Source organism: Crocodylus porosus, unplaced genomic scaffold, assembly GCF_001723895.1.
Source record: "Crocodylus porosus isolate Cpor-Errol unplaced genomic scaffold, CroPor_comp1, whole genome shotgun sequence".
Classification (NCBI taxonomy): Eukaryota; Metazoa; Chordata; order Crocodylia; family Crocodylidae; genus Crocodylus; species Crocodylus porosus.
The window spans coordinates 180244746-180258463 of record NW_017728886.1 but is presented as its reverse complement, the minus strand read 5'-3'; the positions used below and the strand labels follow the sequence as shown (position 1 = coordinate 180258463).

Below are 13718 nucleotides of genomic sequence, written 5' to 3'. Positions count from 1 at the left end.
TACAGGCCACAATCCTTCATTACACTGAAAGGTTATATATGCATCATGCTGGAGCTGGCTCTCTGAAACCACAGCAATTTATAACTGTTCTTGTTAGGGTTGAGGAAAGAATCTTGTCTTAGGAATTCTAAGTAATAACACTATAAAAATCTAGGCATACATTAAAAAACTAGTGCAATCCTAGAGTTTAGTGTTTTAAATTGAAGTCATGAAAAGGTAAGAGAACTGATTCTAATCTCTTCCTGGAATAAACTGGGAGTAATTCCAGCAAAGTTATGCTAATCTACAACTTGTAAAACTGGTGAGAGTGTGAACAGGTTCAGTCCTTCACTGCCATACATTTGCATTTTCACAGACCTGCATTTTGTGTATTGGCTTAAGTGTCTATACCACCAAGGAGAGCATACAACCACCAGGCTCTTTACACCTGAAGAAGGGTGTTTGTGCCTGAAAGCTTGTAAAGAAAAAATTTTCCAACTATTTAGATGGTCTAATAAAAGATATCATATTTACCCAAAGAATCTCCAGTCCTGACTTTTGAGGACACCTGCCTTCTGTGGTACTCTGTTCTGCTCCCATTGGCAGCATTTGCCACAACAAAGCCACATATAGGGAGGTCATCTGCATGAACAACAACCCAGACCTCCCCATCCATAGAGAATTAAAGAACCTCCTAGCTCACCGCTTGGTCTCCTGGAAACCTTTGTGGACACATCCTACAAGCCCTCATAGGGCATGACGGTGCAGCAGCCTGGGGGGAAAGCATGGACTGAAACTACCATTCAGAATAAACATCCACTTTCCAACCCAACAATAAAGCCTCCTGGTTTAGGCCTTCTGTGAAAAACATGGAAGGCTCTAAATTGGATCTGAACTGGGCACACCTGCTGCAGTCACTTGATGCACAAACAGTGCAGCCGGAGCTCTGCAAAAGGTGACTCTGGCAATCCTGATCAAACTATGGATCACATAACAACACTGCCCTCTATACAAATTTGATAGTGACATTGCAGAGATGCATTGTCTTTTCTTAAGATCATTAGACTGGTTAACTAACCTTAAACTGAACTTATAAGTGTTGCTCCAAGTCAGCCATACAAAAGAAAACTGGCAGCATGACTCAGTCCTGAGCCCTCATCTGAAACTATGCTTCCAATATTTCCCTATCAACAGCTGACCTGGCATACTCTCCAAGTGCATTTGAATGTGGGGAGGGAAACCCGTTTGAGTGAATGCTGACAAGGCCAGAAACCATTCCCATGGTTTTGCTGCGAGATGATGAAGTGGAAACCAACTCTTGCCATCACACTGGGAGGGTTTGGCACTGGATGGCTGCAAGCTGATGATCCTGTCCCTCAGATTTCTGAGCTTATACTAATGGCTTTTCCATGATTTTTCATTCCATCTGAGGAAAAAGGGGCAAGCTAACTTTATAGGGAGGAAAATCCGTATTTTTTTTTACCCATACGTAACTCAAACCAGGGACATGAATTTTGTTTGCACTTCATCAGAAAGTTCATCTTGACGACTAAGACCAGCTTGGAAACCTTGGGCTAAAAAGAGGCAAAGGTTTATGACACATATGAAAACAGGGAGTTCATTTGAGTGTAAGTGTGTTGTTGTTGGAATAGCGCTTGCATCGCTCCTGATAGTTTAAAACAGTGCTCTATGGAAAGTTTAGTATACCATGTAGTACGGAGTCTTACCTACACACAGTCTCATTACCCTTAATCTAATATTTTTTTCTAGTAATTAAAAAAGTCAGAACACTTCCATGTATCATATTGTACAACTTATTTTTAGTAGAAATCTACAATTTCATCAGGTGCTTCTGCCTTGACACTCAGAGAGGCACGATACGGCCCAAGACTGGTGAGTCCTTTCTTCTTTTATTTGGTTCTTGTTCCCAGGAATTGCATCTTATTGGTAAAAGGGATATTACAAATGCTGTGTTGCTCCTTTCACAAAGAAGTTCCAGGCAATTCAGTTGAGGGGTGGTTGTGGATTTGTCCCTTCCCTGCTCTGCAGTCAAGGAGTTTGTTCCTCCTAGTGTTTGGAGTACAATAGTACTGTGTTATTCCTAGGAGCTGATACTACATGGTAGCATGGCTAACCTAGGAGCTTCCCCACTTGCTCACCTGTGTCTGATCTTTAAAGCCTTCATTAGAGGTTAGATGATGTAAAGCAGGGTGTACCTAAGAATACACCAAGCACTGTCTCATGCCATATTCCAAGTGAAATACCACTCTAGAGGGGTACTCCCTATTGTGCCTGTCTCCTCTTTCCAGCCATGTTTTCCCAGACTCAGTGAGCTCCTGATGTATAAGGAGGTGGGGATGGGGCGGAGAGGAGCTGCTGCCTTTGTGCAACCCCACTCCCATGTAATGTAGTATGTCTCTTCCAATTTTCAGCTGCTTCTGTGCTGTCTAAGCTGAGAGGACATGGGCATCCAATGAACAAATATTTCCTCAGTCTGGCTTTTAATGAGGGTTGATTGTAACTACTTTGTAGATATGAGGAGGGCACAGAAACTATTATAAATCTATTGTAGCTGTGTGAGAAAATACCCACTAAAACTTTGGTTGTTTTTACAAGTTAAAAATCAATGTAAATATAGTGTTAATTATCTTAAGTGTTTTTAATTAAGGAGATTTTTGATTTGGCACTTTGGAATGGAGAACAGTTTATATTTTTCTTGTTTATAACCTGTAAGATTATGTTTAGATAAATCCTTGTGAGGTTTTTTTTCCCCCTCCCCTATATACATATCTACATCAGACTCCTAAAGCAGGAAGCCATTATTACAACATTAACACTGTACAGAGTGATTCCTGATGAGACACTGAGTGTTGGGAGAAGGGGAAGACCTACAACAGCAAAACTGCAGGCAACTGAAGTAGGATTGTAGAGTTCACCCCAGCAGTTAAAAAAAAAAAAAAAAAAAAAAAAAAAGGGGAAAAAAAAAAAAAAAAAAAAAAAAAAAAAGGGAAGGAAAAAAAAAAGAAAGAAAAGAAAGCCCTCACCAAAGTCTGCAGTCCTAAAGTGCAATTACTTGTGTGCAGTCACGTCAGGGATCAAACTGGATGAAGTTCAAAGCAGAAACATCAAACAAGTGCTGTTCATGATTCAAGGAGGGGAAAAAACAAGGAAAAGAACAACAGTTCTCAGGCATTCAAGTGCATCAAGAAAATAAATGTCCTCTTCTTTCTAAAAAGAAAAACCCTCAGTCATAAGGAATCTTGGCTTTGTAGTCATGAAAAATAATTTTTTTGCTTCTAGCTAAGAATGTTCCAATGTGACACAGTATAAATAAACAGCGTCAGTGTAAGGACGAATACACTGGTATCCTTTTTAGTTGTCCCATTGCTGTACTGGCCTACTTTATTCTCCTCTGGTGACTCTTCAGATCTTGGCACTGATGAAGCACACTGAATTAATGGCATCTGATAAGAAGTAGCTCTCTTTTCTGGTCTGTCTGGACTAGATCCATCGCTAGGTCTCTGGCCATTATATAGTAAGTATCGACCCCTGGCATCCTGCTCCATTTTGAAGATTTCATACTCTGTGTGAGGTAGACGGATCCCCAAGGCAACACAGCCATTTGTGTGAGTAACATCCTGTTGGACTCCGACTTGCCATGATCCCTGTGCTCCACACTCATTCCCATTAAAGACATTCAGTAAAGAGGCGGTAGCTATATCCATGGGTGTGACCTTCATGTGATTAACTGTAAGTGAAGAAAAAGAAGCAATTATCTCTGAGGGACAAAACAAAAGCAAAAACAAGTCCTAATATGTCACAGCACTGACTTCAGAAGCTCAATGCTTTCTTCTCCTGTCATTTCAGTATCTGATCCAGTGACCAGAGGGAGGTCTGTGGGATGTCCTACAGACTTCAATAGGCTTTGGATCAGGCCTTTTTATCGGTATTAATCAGAAGTAAGCTCTCATGAAGTCACTAAGTTATGTGGCAACAGAGGCATAGCAGGACAGCTCTGTGGCTGGGGCAACCATAGTGCGTAGGGCAGAACCAGCTGCTGTGTGCAACATGATCAGTTGCTGCTATGGCTATAGCTATTTTTCTGCCCTACCACCTCCCTGTCAGTTATGCTACTGCATGGCAATAAAACAGAAGTGGGTAAGAAGAGGGTGTTCCTTTAACTGATTTAAGACTGATTTTTAATTTTACCATTGTGAATTCTGGCAACTCTAATGTTGAGTTTTGTTTCCTTTCATCTCTGTATCGAATTCTGTACTGCATGTGTAGCCAGGAAATCCACTGCTTTTGGTTCATTTCTTGCATGTAGTTTGCCATCGAAAAGATTGATGTCTACCCATCTGTCAGAGATTAAACAGGCCAGTTTTCTAAATCCCAGACAATTCTCTACAGATAAAACCTTGTTGGTTTAGATGGGAAGATAGATGGCAGAGAATACAATAATACGTCACTCATATTTTATTTAAAACTTAGTCCATGAACAGAGCTATTTATAAAGTACGTTTATCTTCCTTTTAACATAAACTACCCCAAAAAGCTTATGACATCACATTCTAAATGGAAACCCGAAACCTTAAACAGTGCAACCGTCTCACCATCTTCATGATTTCCATAGTTTTATCTGCTTTTTTAAGGACTGAAAAATAGAGGAACACTTTATTGCATGTCCTAACAATAACTGCAATTAATAATGTCAGGTAAGAATGTCTCACAAGTTTCTCCTATTCTAGCTAGCCTGACTACATTTAAATTGTATTTAAGTCATCAACCCAGCTGCACCAGAAAAGCCTGAACAAATGGCCCTAGGGGAACTTAAATGAAATTTACCCTAACTTTGGATTTGGACCAATATGTACACATGCACGCACACACACATGTGCATGCACATATACGTGCACGCACACACACACGCATACTCTGCCCCTACGTGCACGCACACACACACGTCTCAGGGTTTTCAGTGAATCAACACTAACAAACTTTACCAACAAACAAATAAAGCAAAACAAGCAAAAACATTTCTTTTTGAGATTTTCTAACTATGTTGGTCTTTGGCTTGTTTCACATGTGGTTTCCTTGGTACTGTTCAAAGATCATTTGAGTAAACTGGCAGAACTACATTACTAGAGCTGATTTCTGAAACCTTCAGCTGCAGGTTAAACCATGTATTATAAATGAGTACCTTAGATGAAAACATGGCCCTGTTAAACTTAATGAGGCCAAGATTTCATTCTGGATATTCAGAAGTAAGTGACTGTGGCACCATGTGGCAAAGAGGCACAAAAGCTAACAGGCAAGGACCCCGTTGGCTCATTTGAAAATTCCAGTCTAATATATTAGCCATTGCGGTCAGGTTCTTTCCTAAGAGAGTCACAGGGGGGATTCTTACACTTCTCAAATGTACTTTCAGAGTATACTGCCTGGGGCTTTGAATCCTTCCAGATCTCAGGCTAAACAGGCAAGGTCCTAACTAGTGCTCAGTGATTCCTTTGAGGGCCACCCTTTTTGGCAGGCATGCCATGAGATAAGTACCCCTCTATTCCCTGGGTGCCACTCCAATCCCCTTCACTTGCCTGATCTGTTGCTCTGTTCCCTGCCTTATCCTCCCTGCCCATTCTATTGCTCTGTTTTTTGCTCCTGTGTTTTCTGCTTCCTCCCCAGTATGCAGCATGACACATAGAGGCTGCCCAAGCCACTTGTGTTGCAGGTTGCCTTAGGTAATGTTGTCAAGAGTTTCAAACAAAGCCTTGGCATGATCCTGGAGAACACCATGTGGAGGAGATCATCTTCCAGATAAGCTGTTAAAGCTGCTTATGTCTTGTTGATAAAAATTTTGTAATATTCTTAGAAAGAGTAGGGGGTTTTATTAGGACTTCAGGCTATCTTTGGGGTAGGTGCAAAGGGTAGGTGATATTCAAGGGCACTCTTTGGCACTTCCCTTTAGCAAGGAAAGAGACAGGTACAGGGAAATGTATTGCTTTCCTTGTTACAATTCTTTTAATGACACCAAACTTCAGGGTAAAGTAGCCACACCTGAGGATAGGCTGGTGATCCAGGCCGACCTAGACAGGCTCAGAAAATGGGCGGATGAAAACCTGACGTTGTTCAACACCAAAAAATGCAAGGTACTCCACCTTGGGGGGAACCCCCCCCCCCGCAGCACGCTTACAGGCTCAGCAGTCCTATGCTTGCTTGCACCACGGCTGAAAGGGACTTGGGGGTCATGACTGAGCACAAGATGAATATGAGCAAGCCACCAATGTCATGTTGTGGCTGGTAAAGTGAGCAAAACTCTGGCTTGCATCCGTAGATGCTTCTCAAGCAAATCCAAGGATGCCAACCTCCCGCTGTACTCAGCCTTGGTGAGGCTGCAGCTGGAGTACTGCATCCAATTCTGGGCTCCACAATTCAAACAGGATGTGGAAAAGCTTGAGAGAGTCCAGAGGAGAGCCACGTGCATGATCAGAGGTCAGGAAAACAGATCTTACGATGACAGGCTGAGAGCCATGGGACTCTTTAGCCTGGAAAAGCGCAGGCTCAGGTGGGACCTGGTGGCTGCCTATAAATATATAAGGGGCGTACATCAGGATCTGGGGGAATGCCTGTTCACCAGAGCACCCCAAGGGATGACAAGGTCAATCAGTCACAAACTCCTCCAAGACCATTTCAGGCTGGAAATAAGGAAGAACTTCTTTAGTATCTGAGCCCCCAAGGCCTGGAACAGACGGCCTCCAAAGGTGGTGCAAGCACCTACTTTGAACTCCTTTAAGACACATTTGGACCTTTATCTTGCTGGGCTCCTATGACCCCAGCTGACTTCCTGCTCCTGGGCCAGGGGGCTGGACTCAGTGATCTTCCGAGGTCCCTTCCAGCCCTAATGTCTATGAAATCTATTAAATGCATTTTATAATGCATTTCTTTGAGGGAAAAGGGAGGATTTATGGATCTGGAGAATATTGATAGCTTCCCTGTGAGAGAGGTACATGTGGACTGGGGAGAGACAGTAAGGGAATGGAGAGGGGACTCCCTTGGGTGTGAGGCAGGAGAGTGTGAGTGGGTGCAGATGGGAAGGGGTGTGGGAAAAAATATTTTATGGAGTAAGTGAATGGTGGATGGGATGCAAGGCTGGGTTGGGCAGGGGGATCCTCTCCTAAGTGAGGCAGGCAAGTTTGAGGGGGTGGAGAGAGGGTGGATTGCTTTGAATTTGAGGGTAATTTGGGGGAATTTTCGTTTTGTTACACTTTTATTTTAATACTTTATACTGGTTTTAAGATATTTTGTAACCTGGCCTGAACTTTTTTTGAGGGAAGGGCTGTACATAAAGCTAACAAATAGATACTATTAGGTCACTTAGTGACCTAAACTGTTGCATATGTTATTTAGAAGTTTCTGTATTCTGTCTCAGAGGTAACTGAATGGTGGGAGATATGATCCTTCTGTAGTTTGCATGTCTATTTGTTGGGGAAGTCCACAATGCTGTATGACTGTCACACCATTGCAGTAACAGCTTTCACAGACTTACGGACAAATAGCTTTCTGATGAGTTACTGAGTAAAATGGCCTGTTAGGGGCACGTACCTTTGAACACAAACTCTGTTCCACCCATAACTTTGGAAGAGTGCACTCCTCTGCTGTAACGGCCCTTGGCATAGATAGTGAAGGTGGGGTGTTTGCAGATAGGGTCAGAGTAGTGATAGTAGTGACCTTCCCAGGTGTTGTTGTTGTCATGGAAGATGAAGTGCCTGGTGAGAAAGAGGACCTCAGGGCGCACCTCACAGCGCTGGCTCACCCATTGTCCATGCAGTCCGATTGTCAAATCAGCTTTTGGGGGTAAGATAGGAGGATGATGCTCATCTGACCGATAGATGATTCTACATGCAATACATGTATGATCATGATTCTGAAAGACAGAGGAAACACTGTTAGCTGTTAGTCATTCTCCTTACTAAAGACCACACTGCTTGTTTTGTACTGAGATAAAATCAGTTTAGTCTTTAAGCATTTAAACGCATGGGCATATTTAGGCTATGCTTTATTGCAGGTTGTCTACTTCAAAGTGGTTACTTGAAATATGGCACATTTGACATCAAGTACCTAATATACATGATGCAGACATATCCTCTCCTGGATCTACCTTAAATGAAGATTTTATTTTGGGTATTTATCATTTCTTTCACTGGGAGAGAAGAAAAAACCATTTGGCTATATCATCCTGGCTGGTGGCCTGTCTCAGCCAGGTAGATGCCTTCAAAGTCTTTTCTTTCCTTCATTCCAAAGAGCACATAGGTTCAGCTCAGCTTTTGCATTCGCCACCTCTTGAATCACTAACTGTGGCTGCCAGGGTATGTTCACCTATCCTCCTAACCTTTCACTGGTTGAGCTGTCGGGAAAATTATAATCTGCTGCTGTTTACATTTCTTTAGCTAAGCTGAATTTTAACGTAAAATATCAAAGCCGCTCCGTTCATTTCCAGCTGTGTCCAGTTAAAGCGTTGTTGTCAGTTTTCTTCTCAATGACATGAACTCAATTCTCTGACTTAAATGGTGGTGCAGAGATGTCATTTACAAAGGAGTTGTGTAAGTGTAATTCACACAGTTTTGGGGTGCTGTCTAAGACAGGACAGCCTTTCAGCTGTCTATGACTTGCAGTACTCTCTGGAATCTCCACAGCTCTATACGAAGAAGTTCCTGCAAAGACAACTGTCCAGCCATCTCAGTTTTTGTACTGGAGAATTGGCCCCCAGCCAGATTCAAGACTTTTGGAGCTCCTTTTCTTTCTTTGCTCTGGCCTTTGAACCTAGCATAAATGGAATGAGAAACTCATTCCTGAGGTCCAGCAAGGTTTAGTATGCTGTCTGTGGTCTTCCACAGAAACTAAAATGAGTGGTGGCCTCAGTTTTGTTTTTGATGGGGAAGTGCTGACATAGTACCAAACTATTATTTATAGTGTCTATTGCATTTTACTGTTATTTTTTTTTGGTTGGCCAGTAACTGAAATAACGTACAGAATGGGCTTTCCTTTCATGTCAAGTTCAAGGCCCCTGTCTTGGAGGAATTTTATATCCAAGGTTCCCAGTTTTCTAATGTTAGAATTGAATGCTATAAACACCTTTCTGTAGCTTCTAGTACTACTTGGTTTTGATTTCACAAAAGATTTTGCCTTTTTGGCAGGAGGGTGCAGTTCAGGTATTCTCCATTAAGATTATATTTTATGTTTCTTTGCTTCATGAGAGGCTACAGCTCTAAGCAAATTTTGAACCATAGTTTATTGATGGGTAAAGTCTTATACTGCCAACTTCTTTTGTTCAACGTCATTTATGTCAATCAATTAGATTAAAAAGAGTAACTGTAGCTCTGTGAGACAAAAGTAGTGTTCTGCATTTACAAGTGCCTGTTCTGTTCGCTGTACAACACTTGCTTATGTATAAAATCTCTGAATTTGTAGTAGACTCACTAAAAATCAGTGCTGGAAAGGACCTCAAGAGGTCATCTAGTCCAACAGCTTGATAACAGCAATATCAGTAGCTACTGAGGTGTAGAGAATACTGTGTTCTGAAGTTTACATTAGGTTGTAAAGGGCTTATAGTTGGGGGGAAAGATACAGAACAAAGAGATGGTCTTGCACCTTTGTTTCCTTACATTATAGAAACCAGTGATTCTCACCCAGGGTGCCACAGCATGCTGGGGTGCTGCTTGTTACTTTGAAGGATGCTACAAGGTGTGAGGAGATAAGTGAGGTGTGAGGAGACAAGCAGATAAGAAGATTAACACAGGCTCAGTCTTGTCTCTTCCTGGCTGATCCCCCACCACTCTACCTAGCCTCTCTGCAAGGAGGTAAACACTGTAATATATAAACTAGATTTTGAAACTGGCTGCACTCAATTCACAAAAGTTATGTGGGGTGCCTCAAGTCTAAAAAAGTTTGAAAACTGCCGATATAAACATTTTCATGTTCAAGCCATGGTAGTACACAGAGTAGTAAGGTTTACATTGGGTCCTTCAATTCTCTGTTCACGATGTGCATCTTATGTGACCAATTAATAGGAAATGCATTTAGAGTTCGACTTTCTACACTTGTACCCTTCATGTCTGATGATACAATAGCTTCACAAAATTACTTTATGGTACATACAACGCATTTGTAATATATTAAAGTGAGTAATTTATTTGCCTTCACTTACAATAATGGATAGGCACTGAAGATGGAGTCAGTGGAAGGTCTATCATTGATTTTTGCTGGAGTATGGAGAAGATTCTACTTTAAGTATCTTTCACAGAATAATAATATGTTTACCGAGTAACTACAAATTGATTCCTTTTTAATTTATTTTGTTTTATTATGTGTTTAATGGAGACCCTATTTATTCTTTGCTGAGATGGTGCCATGATTACAGTACCTTCCTATTTGCTTCAGACAGGAATTTGACTCCTGCTTTGCCTTTATGGCAGAGGTTGTCCCCACCTGTAAATAAATACTTGGTCATTCAGCCTGGGATACTAAAGGTAGTATAATATGATGCTAGCTACATCTATTGGATATACAAACTGGTGTGTCTTACCTACGTTGGCTCTTTGTGTTGAATGATTTAGCTGGGCTTTTGATTGTGATTTGATTGGTCATTCCTGCTCTACAGCTGTGTTACCATAATAACCATTATAGTGACACTACATTAAAGGGCCAAATTCTGGAACAGGGTACAAATATGTCCAAGTGTAAATGTTCGTGCTACAGTATTGTAAATACAGAGAAAGTACTATTCTGTAATTTAATTGAAATAAATGGAATTAGACTAGATCTACGCAATTTGTAAGAGAGCAGAACCTGGCCCTGTGTAGACAGAGAGATGACAATGTAAAAGGTACAGTTAGTATGAGGACATGAAAACTGTAACATTTTCTGAGACTTCAGGTTCTTGATTGGAAATGGTTGGATGGTCCAATAGTTAGGATGCCAGGACTTCCAAACTCATGAAATGCAGTTGAATTTTTTTACTAGAGATCTCCCATGGAAGAATTAATTTCTTTGTGCCTCAGTCCCTCCTCTGTGAAACTGGACGATAGTTCTTTCTTAGGGTACAGAGGTGGGCTAAGGATAAGTTCAATAAACAAATGTGTGGTGTTTAGATATTATGGGAATAGCATCTATGGAGGTGTCTAAAGTAGACAGAAATTTTGTTGTTTTTGTAGATATGGATGTTAATATATATATATACACACACACACAAAGGTTAATATATACATAAAGGCTGATCTAATAAAAGATGTTCCCTCTGTCCACGAGCCCTGATATGTTAATATATAAAACATTTATACACAGTCCTGCTTTTGGAAAAAAATCTTAAATTAAAATACGATGAAACATTTGTTTCCTTCTTCCTCTATCATAAAAATGCCCTGGGTTTCTTCTGCAGGCTTGCTTGGGATTTACAAAGCATGTCTACTTAATCTCCAGTTCTTTTCTGTGAATATACATCTTTTACATGGGGAGATGTCTACTTTGTTAGAAGGGTTATGATTCAGAATTCTTCATGGATTAATTATTCAAAAAAAATAAAATTATGTCTAAAATTAATTAGAGCTTGGGAAAGATGCTGGATTGACAGCTTGGGGACTCTCACTCTATACCTCTTGGGAGTGCCCTGAAGCTTGTCACATGCCTTGTTCCTAGTATGCCCCTGCCATGAATAGGAAGCCAGCAGTTGCTGTTTTCATTCATTCCTGGGTTCCACTGCTGAGACTGCAGACAAGGCTGTCAAGTAAGATGTTGGGCATGTTAATGAATGTTCAAATTTAATGCAAAATGTTAAGATTTCCTTTTTTACTACTGCAACATTTCTGCACACAGGAAGAATGGCACAAGATCAACTGTGGTAAAACAGTCACAAGTTGGTACTCCATGTGAGAAATCCATGTGCATACCATACGCTTTTGTTAGTGTGTCTTCTCTTAACTGTTTAAGGAATAGTACATTCTACTTTAAAACACAAATCCTGTGCATAGTTATGAGTAATCTCATTGATTTCAAGAATGTATTTATTCACTCAAATAAGAACTGGGGGAATGTCTGTTTACCAGAGCACCCCAAGGGATGACGAGGTCAAACGGTCACAAAATCCTGCAAGACCGTTTCAGGCTGGACATAAGGAAGAACTTCTTCACTGTCCAAGCCCCCAAGGTTTGGAATAGACTGCTGCCGGAGGTGGTTCAAGCACCTACTTTGAGCACCTTCAAGAGTCAATTGGATGCTTATCTTGCTGGGATCCTATGATCCCTGCTGACTTCCTGCCTCTGGGCAGGGGGCTGGACTCAATGATCTTCCAAGGTCCCTTCCAGCCCTAATGTCTATGAAAGCTAAATCTATGAAAGCAGGTGACAAGTACTTGTAATACTGGAGTTTTACAAAGGAAAAGATGATATTACATAGGTAAACACTACAAACAAAAATCCCTGACAGCAGGAATTTATTGTGCTGAGTTTGAGTAGTCTTGTTAGGTTGGGACCAGTGATCCCTTTGCCTTTGTACAATGGGTCTGAATTTTGGAGGAAAAATAATTAGTTTACCATTGTTTTTTGTGGGGTAGTTGTAGCCGTATTGGTCTAAGGACATAGGTAGACAAGGTTCTTTGGGTAAATCTGGTATCTTTTATTAGACCAACTAAAATTGGTCCAACTAAAAGATATTGGATTTCCCAAAGAACCTTGTCTGCCATTGTTCTTAGTCATTTTCTGCTCCCAATGGGATTTCTGTATTTATGATCTCCCTGACTCCTGATTAAATGGACAATAAAGGTTTGATGTGTTTGTTTTAGGAGACTGATTTTTTGGCTCTTTCTACCAGGAATAATGGAGTAATGTAGTTGTGATATTTGTTTCAACCAGTTTTCTAGGAAAGATGCTAGGTGACATAACTCCTCTCTAACCTGCTCCAAATCCCTGTTAGATGCTGAGGCAATGCAATCTATCCTCAAAATGCATTATTTCAAGCTGTGATAATTATAAGTATACTGCTGGGTTTCTATCTAATTGACATTGGAAGAGAGATGCTGCCATACTAGATCAAACCTGCGGACATCTAGGACTGTGGTCAGCTGAGATCCTTTAGAGGAAGGTGCAAAAAATGCTTTAGTGGACAATAATATGTAAGTTCCTCATAGAGGACTTTTTTCCATAACCCTGCCAGAAGTTAGGTTAGGCCCTGAAGCAGAAGGGGGTTTTATTTATTTTGACTTTTAAATTGCTTGTGATATAATAGAGATGATTCTTATTCTCAGTTAAAGAATCATCCCTATTATATGTAAAGCTTCTTTGAACAGTAGTAAGATCTGGGAGGAACAAGCTAGGGATCCAAGCCTCTTTATTTACCATACTTTTTCCTTCACCACTATCCTATCTTTGAGTATTACTGCTGACCTCCTTGGCCCATGTTCTGAGCCAATATGCATCACTCTTAACTTCAGTTAAGTTAAACTCATTTGCTCCAGCATAAGATCTGAAAAATGTCTAGTATATCTGCCTTTTAGTTGGAGATCTACTGAATATATTGCTCCTTTGTGATTCAAGCCTTTCTCTCCAACCTTATGTAACCCTTTTAACTTCAATATGCAGTGACTGAAATTTATATTTCCTAGTTTCATAGTTAGTAGGGTCAGAAGGGACCTGAGCAGATCATCAAGTCCAACCCCCTGCCATGGCAGGAAAGAGTACTGGGGTCAAACGACCCCA

At 40.9% G+C, this 13718-nt stretch overlaps 1 protein-coding gene across 1 annotated transcript in view; it reads right to left on the bottom strand.

Moving 5' to 3' along the window:
* Positions 1 to 2993: 2993 nt before the first annotated feature.
* Positions 2994 to 13718, bottom strand: part of APCDD1 (APC down-regulated 1) — a 38431-nt gene continuing 27706 nt past the window's right edge. Inside the window, exons 4-5 of the mRNA XM_019545926.1 lie at positions 7576 to 7897; positions 2994 to 3727 (exon numbers count right to left, since the gene is read on the bottom strand). Of these exons, the coding sequence (XP_019401471.1) occupies positions 3276 to 3727; positions 7576 to 7897 (774 nt within the window). The 3' untranslated portion in view covers positions 2994 to 3275. The remainder of the gene's footprint in view (positions 3728 to 7575; positions 7898 to 13718) is intronic.